The 7,853-nt window shown below is 49.6% G+C and overlaps 1 protein-coding gene across 1 annotated transcript; it reads left to right on the top strand.

Annotated features, from left to right (window-relative positions):
* The first annotated feature begins 5,952 nt into the window (after positions 1-5,952).
* LOC139533806 (protein O-mannosyl-transferase TMTC2-like) lies at positions 5,953-6,900 on the top strand. Its single transcript, XM_071332205.1, has 2 exons — positions 5,953-6,212; positions 6,812-6,900. The coding sequence occupies exons 1-2, from the start codon at positions 6,057-6,059 to the stop codon at positions 6,896-6,898; spliced, it is 243 nt and encodes an 80-aa protein (XP_071188306.1). The 5' UTR covers positions 5,953-6,056; the 3' UTR covers positions 6,899-6,900.
* Positions 6,901-7,853: the final 953 nt, after the last annotated feature.

Raw genomic sequence — 7,853 nt, 5'->3', positions numbered from 1 at the left:
TTGTCATGTTTTGTCTTTGATCATGTCTTGTCCCTGTGCTTCCCTCTGCTGGTCTTATTAGGTTCTTTCTCTTTCTCTCTCTCTATCGTTCCGTTCATGCTCCCAGCTGTTCTTCATGTTATGTCAGTGTAATGTGTGAATGTATTTGAGACCTCAGAATGTAATGGTCATAATGATGTTTGATGTTTGCAGTTCCTGTGTCTTGTTCCGCCCTGTCGTGTTCTTTTGCCTTCTTCAGATGCTGCGTGTGAGCAGGTGTCTATGTCAGCTACGGCCTGTGCCTTCCTGAAGCGACCTGCAGTCTGTGGTCGCGTCTCCAGTCGTTCCTCTCTATTGACGAGAGGATTTCAGTTTCCTGTTTTGGATTTCCATTGATTTATATCCAGGAGTATCATTATTTGTTTTATACTGGAATAAAGACTCTGTTACTATTACGTCGCTTTTGGGTCCTCATTCATCTGCATAACAGAAGAATCCGACCAAGAATGGACCCAGCGACTACGGATTCTCTCAACACTGCCGTCGAGTTCCAGGGAGCTATGCTCGGCAGACACGAGCAGGAATTGTTTGCTGCTCGTCATGCCGTTGAGACCCTGGCCGCTCAGGTCTCCGATCTCTCTGGACAGTTTCAGAGTCTTCGTCTCGTGCCACCAGCTACTTCCTGGTCTTCCGAGTCTCCGGAACCTAGGGTTAATAACCCACCATGTTACTCTGGGCAGCCCACTGAGTGTCGCTCCTTTCTCACCCAGTGTGATATTGTGTTCTCTCTCCAGCCCAACACGTACTCAAGAGAGAGAGCTCGGATCGCTTACGTCATATCACTCCTTACTGGTCGGGCTCGGGAGTGGGGCACAGCTATCTGGGAGGCAAGGGCTGAGTGTTCTAACGATTATCAGAACTTTAAAGAGGAGATGATACGGGTTTTTGATCGTTCAGTTTTTGGGAAGGAGGCTTCCAGGGCCCTGGCTTCCCTATGTCAAGGTGATCGATCCATAACGGATTACTCTATAGAGTTTCGCACTCTTGCTGCCTCCAGTGACTGGAACGAGCCGGCGTTGCTCGCTCGTTTTCTGGAGGGACTTCACGCTGAGGTTAAGGATGAGATTCTCTCCCGGGAGGTTCCTTCCAGCGTGGACTCTTTGATTGCACTCGCCATCCGCATAGAACGACGGATAGATCTTCGTCATCGAGCTCGTGGAAGAGAGCTCGCGTTAACGGTGCTTCCCCTCTCCGCATCTCAACCATCTCCTCCCACCGGCTCAGAGACTGAGCCCATGCAGCTGGGAGGTATTCGCATCTCGACTAAGGAGAGGGAACGGAGAATCACCAACCGCCTTTGCCTCTATTGCGGTTCTGCTGGACATTTTGTCATGTCATGTCCAGTAAAAGCCAGAGCTCATCAGTAAGCGGAGGGCTACTGGTGAGCGCTACTACTCAGGTCTCTCCATCAAGATCCTGTACTACCTTGTCGGTCCATCTACGCTGGACCGGTTCGGCTGCTTCCTGCAGTGCCTTGATAGACTCAGGGGCTGAGGGTTGTTTTATGGACGAAGCATGGGCTCGGAAACATGACATTCCTCTCAGACAGTTAGGGAAGCCCACGCCCATGTTCGCCTTAGATGGTAGTCTTCTCCCCAGTATCAGATGTGAGACACTACCTTTAACCCTCACAGTATCTGGTAACCACAGTGAGACCATTTCCTTTTTGATTTTTCGTTCACCTTTTACACCTGTTGTTTTGGGTCATCCCTGGCTAGTATGTCATAATCCTTCTATTAATTGGTCTAGTAATTCTATTCTATCCTGGAACGTTTCTTGTCATGTGAAGTGTTTAATGTCTGCTATCCCTCCTGTGTCTTCTGTCCCCTCTACTCAGGAGGAACCTGGTGATTTGACAGGAGTGCCGGAGGAATATCATGATCTGCGCACGGTCTTCAGTCGGTCCAGAGCCAGCTCCCTTCCTCCTCACCGGTCGTATGATTGTTGTATTGATCTCCTTCCGGGGACCACTCCCCCTCGGGGTAGACTATACTCTCTGTCGGCTCCCGAACGTAAGGCTCTCGAGGATTATCTGTCTGTTTCTCTCGACGCCGGTACCGTGGTGCCTTCTTCCTCTCCCGCCGGAGCGGGATTTTTCTTTGTTAAGAAGAAGGACGGTACTCTGCGCCCCTGCGTGGATTATCGAGGGCTGAATGACATAACGGTTAAGAATCGTTATCCGCTTCCCCTTATGTCGTCAGCCTTCGAGATTTTGCAGGGAGCCAGGTGCTTTACTAAGTTGGACCTTCGTAACGCTTACCATCTCGTACGCATCAGAGAGGGGGACGAGTGGAAAACGGCGTTTAACACTCCGTTAGGGCATTTTGAATACCGGGTTCTGCCGTTCGGTCTCGCTAATGCTCCAGCTGTCTTTCAGGCATTAGTTAATGATGTACTGAGAGACATGCTGAACATTTTTGTTTTCGTTTACCTTGACGATATCCTGATTTTTTCACCGTCACTCGAGATTCAGGTTCAGCACGTTCGACGTGTACTCCAGCGCCTTTTAGAGAATTGTCTCTACGTGAAGGCTGAGAAGTGCGCCTTTCATGTCTCCTCTGTCACTTTTCTCGGTTCTGTTATTTCCGCTGAAGGCATTCAGATGGATCCCGCTAAGGTCCAGGCTGTCAGCGATTGGCCCGTCCCTAAGTCACGTGTCGAGTTGCAGCGTTTTCTCGGTTTCGCTAATTTCTATCGGCGTTTCATTCGTAATTTCGGTCAAGTGGCTGCCCCTCTCACCGCTCTGACTTCTGTCAAGACTTGCTTTAAGTGGTCCGGTTCCGCCCAGGGAGCTTTTGATCTCCTCAAGAAGCGTTTTACATCCGCTCCTATCCTTGTTACTCCTGACGTCACTAAACAATTCATTGTCGAGGTTGACGCTTCAGAGGTGGGCGTGGGAGCCATTCTGTCTCAGCGCTTCCAGTCTGACGATAAGGTCCATCCTTGCGCTTACTTTTCTCATCGCCTGTCGCCATCGGAACGCAACTATGATGTGGGTAACCGCGAACTGCTCGCCATCCGCTTAGCCATAGGCGAATGGCGACAGTGGTTGGAGGGGGCGACCGTCCCTTTTGTCGTTTGGACTGACCATAAGAACCTTGAGTACATCCGTTCGGCCAAACGACTTAATGCACGTCAAGCTCGTTGGGCGTTGTTTTTCGCTCGTTTCGAGTTCGTGATTTCCTATCGTCCGGGAAATAAGAACACCAAGCCTGATGCCTTATCCCGTCTCTTTAGTTCTTCTGTGGCTTCTACCGACCCCGAGGGGATTCTCCCTGAAGGGCGTGTTGTCGGGTTGACTGTCTGGGGAATTGAGAGACAGGTAAAGCAAGCACTCACTCACACTGCGTCGCCGCGCGCTTGTCCTAGTAACCTTCTGTTCGTTCCTGTCTCTACTCGTCTGGCTGTTCTTCAGTGGGCTCACTCTGCCAAGTTAGCTGGCCACCCCGGCGTTCGGGGTACGCTTGCTTCTATTCGCCAGCGGTTTTGGTGGCCTACTCAGGAGCGGGACACGCGTCGTTTCGTGGCTGCTTGTTCGGACTGCGCGCAGACTAAGTCAGGTAACTCTCCTCCTGCCGGTCGTCTCAGACCGCTTCCCATTCCTTCTCGACCATGGTCTCACATCGCCTTAGACTTTATTACCGGTCTGCCTTCGTCTGCGGGGAAGACTGTGATTCTTACGGTTATCGATAGGTTCTCTAAGGCGGCACATTTCATTCCCCTCGCTAAGCTTCCTTCCGCTAAGGAGACGGCACAAATCATCATTGAGAATGTGTTCAGAATTCATGGCCTCCCGTTAGACGCCGTTTCAGACAGAGGTCCGCAATTCACGTCACAGTTTTGGAGGGAGTTCTGTCGTTTGATTGGTGCTTCCGTCAGTCTCTCTTCCGGGTTTCATCCCCAGTCTAACGGTCAAGCAGAAAGGGCCAATCAGTCGATTGGTCGCATTTTACGCAGCCTTTCGTTTCGAAACCCTGCGTCTTGGGCAGAACAGCTCCCCTGGGCTGAGTACGCTCACAACTCGCTTCCTTCGTCTGCTACCGGGCTGTCCCCGTTTCAGAGTAGTCTTGGCTACCAGCCTCCTCTGTTTTCGTCCCAGCTCGCCGAGTCCAGCGTTCCCTCCGCTCAGGCTTTTGTCCAACGTTGTGAGCGCACCTGGAGGAGGGTCAGGTCTGCACTTTGCCGTTACAGGGCGCAGACTGTGAGAGCCGCCAATAAGCGTAGGATTAAGAGTCCTAGGTATTGTCGCGGTCAGAGAGTGTGGCTTTCCACTCGTAACCTTCCCCTTACGACAGCTTCTCGCAAGTTGACTCCGCGGTTCATTGGTCCGTTCCGTGTCTCTCAGGTCGTCAATCCTGTCGCTGTGCGACTGCTTCTTCCGCAACATCTTCGTCGCGTCCACCCTGTCTTCCATGTCTCCTGTGTCAAGCCTTTTCTTCGCGCCCCCGTTCGTCTTCCCTCCCCCCCCCCCGTCCTTGTCGAGGGCGCTCCTATTTACAAGGTACGGAAGATCATGGACATGCGTTCTCGGGGACGTGGTCACCAGTACTTAGTGGATTGGGAGGGTTACGGTCCTGAGGAGAGGAGTTGGGTTCCATCTCGGGACGTGCTGGACCGTTCGTTGATCGATGATTTCCTTCGTTGCCGCCAGGGTTCCTCCTCGAGTGCGCCAGGAGGCGCTCGGTGAGTGGGGGGGTACTGTCATGTTTTGTCTTTGATCATGTCTTGTCCCTGTGCTTCCCTCTGCTGGTCTTATTAGGTTCTTTCTCTTTCTCTCTCTCTATCGTTCCGTTCATGCTCCCAGCTGTTCTTCATGTTATGTCAGTGTAATGTGTGAATGTATTTGAGACCTCAGAATGTAATGGTCATAATGATGTTTGATGTTTGCAGTTCCTGTGTCTTGTTCCGCCCTGTCGTGTTCTTTTGCCTTCTTCAGATGCTGCGTGTGAGCAGGTGTCTATGTCAGCTACGGCCTGTGCCTTCCTGAAGCGACCTGCAGTCTGTGGTCGCGTCTCCAGTCGTTCCTCTCTATTGACGAGAGGATTTCAGTTTCCTGTTTTGGATTTCCATTGATTTATATCCAGGAGTATCATTATTTGTTTTATACTGGAATAAAGACTCTGTTACTATTACGTCGCTTTTGGGTCCTCATTCATCTGCATAACATGGGTTGCATGAGTTACTTGTTAATTCCTCCGTTTTTCCCATCAACCTCTCTTTCAACCTCTCTGGACTCTACTCACACACTCACACACACTACACTGACACTCCAACACACACACACAAACTGTCACGGATCCCTCCGGAACTGTCATTACGCACACTTCGTCCCTATTCCCATTGATTAGTAATTGTATAAGTGTGCCCTTTGTTCACCATTGTCTGGTTGATTATTGTTCCAAAGTCCGTTGGTCGTGTGAATACCTGTGCTGTGTTGTTTTGGCTTTCGTGCCGGGTGTATTGTACAGATGATTACGGGTCTCGTCCCGTTTGGTATCATTGTGCGATTGTATATTTATTCGAGGTACTCCTCGCTCTTTTGTTTGGGTTTCTACCCTGTGTTTTGTATATGTGTTTGTTTGGTGTTCGTCCCTGTGCCTTTACACGGCACGCTGTAATTTGGGAAATAAAAACCCATATTACGCATTCCTGCGCCTGTCTCCCTACCCTTTATACCAACGTGACAGTAAGTAAGCATTTCACTGTAAAGTCTACACCTGTTGTATTCAACGCATATGACAAATAAAATGTGATTCGTTTTCTTGTCCCTAAACCTTTTCCCTGCTTCTATCTATCCCCTCTGTTTCTCCATTTCTAACCCCCTCTCTTCCTGCTCTAATCCTCCACCTCTGCCCCCTCTCTTCCCCCATTTCTAATCCTCTACCTTCTCTCTCCCTCATTCCTCTTCCTCTGTCCTCCCTTTCCCCCTCCTCCACCCCGTCTTCTCCCTCTGTTCCTCCTCCTCTGCCCCCTCTCGTCACCCCACAGCGGCCTACTTGAACACAGGCATCATCCTGATGAACCAGGGCGGTCTGGAGGAGGCCAAGAGGACCTTTGTAACCTGCGCTGAGATCCCAGACGAGAACCTGAAGGACCCCCATGCCCACAAGAGCTCCGTCACCAGCTGCCTGTACAACTTGGGCAAGCTGCTCCACGAGCAGGGCCTGCAGGAGGTATGATACTACAGTACTCTACACTACAGTGGAGACAGGGCAGTGGCTGAGACGTAGAAATGCAATGGATAGAATCTATAAAAGTACACTTCAATACAGTACATTAGAACCAGAGCAATGGCCGAGATGTAGAAATAAAATGAATAGCATGTATAGAGGTGCACTACACTACTGTACAGTGGAGCCATGGCAGAAACATAGAAATAGAATGTATGGAGGTGCACTACAGTACAGTACAGTGGAGCCATGGCAGAAACATAGAAATAGAATGTATGGAGGTGCACTACAGTACAGTACAGTGGAGCCATGACAGAAACATATAAATACAATGTATAGAATGTATAGAGGTGCACTACACCACAGTACAGTGGAGCCATGGCAGAAACATAGAAATAGAATGTATGGAGGTGCACTACAGTACAGTACAGTGGAGCCATGACAGAAACATATAAATACAATGTATCTATGACAAAATGACAGAGCTGACTAGACTCATCTTCCTGAAGCCCTTTCCATTAGACAGTGAGGAAGAGGCTTTGTGGATGGTGACACACTGATGAAACACACTGTGACTAACTGCCCTCCCCCCTCTATGACAGGAGGCTCTGTCTGTCTATAAAGAAGCGGTGCAGAAAATGCCGAAGCAGTTTGCACCTCAGAGTCTCTACAACATGATGGGTGAGTAATAGCAGGAGAACATTTATTTTTTCACTAATATTTTGGGGGGATTTTCCCCCCCATCTCTACTCACCAAGTTCAATAAACACGGCACTTTACAAAACAAACACAGTTCATACATTCTCATACATCAGGGTTACCCGACTCTTACCCTACGAGGTCCACAGCCTACTGATTTTCTGTCTTTCCTGAAAATGAATTGCACACCCCTGGTGTCCCATGTTTAAATCAGTCCCTGATTAGAAGGGAACAATGACAAAATGCAGTGGAACTGGCTCTGAGGTCCCGGGTTTAGTTTGAGGGTCATATATCATTATGTACTGTATTGTTAACATCCTAGAATCTGGTGAAAGGGAATGAAGGAGGAAAGGTGAGCATTTTCTAAAGGTTGACATGTTTAAGCACAGACCAAGCTCAACCAGTGAAAGTGTTTCCCAGGATCAAAACCAGGACCAACCCATGTCTGGGAGACTGTTTCTGTTTCCTACCCCAGCTCACCATATCACTCTACCCTGGATCACTCTCCACTCTACCATCACTCTACCCTAGATCACTCTCCACTCTACCATCACTCTACCCTGGATCACTCTCCACTCTACCATCACTCTACCCTAGATCACTCTCCACTCTACCATCACTCTACCCTGGATCACTCTCCACTCTACCACCACTCTACCCTAGATCACTCTCCACTCTACCAACACTCTACCCTAGATCACTCTCCACTCTACCAACACTCTACCCTAGATCACTCTCCACTCTACCAACACTCTACCCTAGATCACTCTCCACTCTACCATCACTCTACCCTGGATCACTCTCCACTCTACCATCACTCTACCCTGGATCACTCTCCACTCTACCATCACTCTACCCTAGATCACTCTCCACTCTACCATCACTCTACCCTGGATCACTCTCCACTATACCATCACTCTACCCTAGATCACTCTCCACTCTACC

The sequence above is a fragment of the Salvelinus alpinus genome, chromosome 11, assembly GCF_045679555.1.
Source record: "Salvelinus alpinus chromosome 11, SLU_Salpinus.1, whole genome shotgun sequence".
In the NCBI taxonomy this organism is placed as follows: Eukaryota; Metazoa; Chordata; class Actinopteri; order Salmoniformes; family Salmonidae; genus Salvelinus; species Salvelinus alpinus.
Note: the sequence above shows the minus strand (reverse complement) of the source record. Positions and strands in the feature narration are given on the sequence as shown.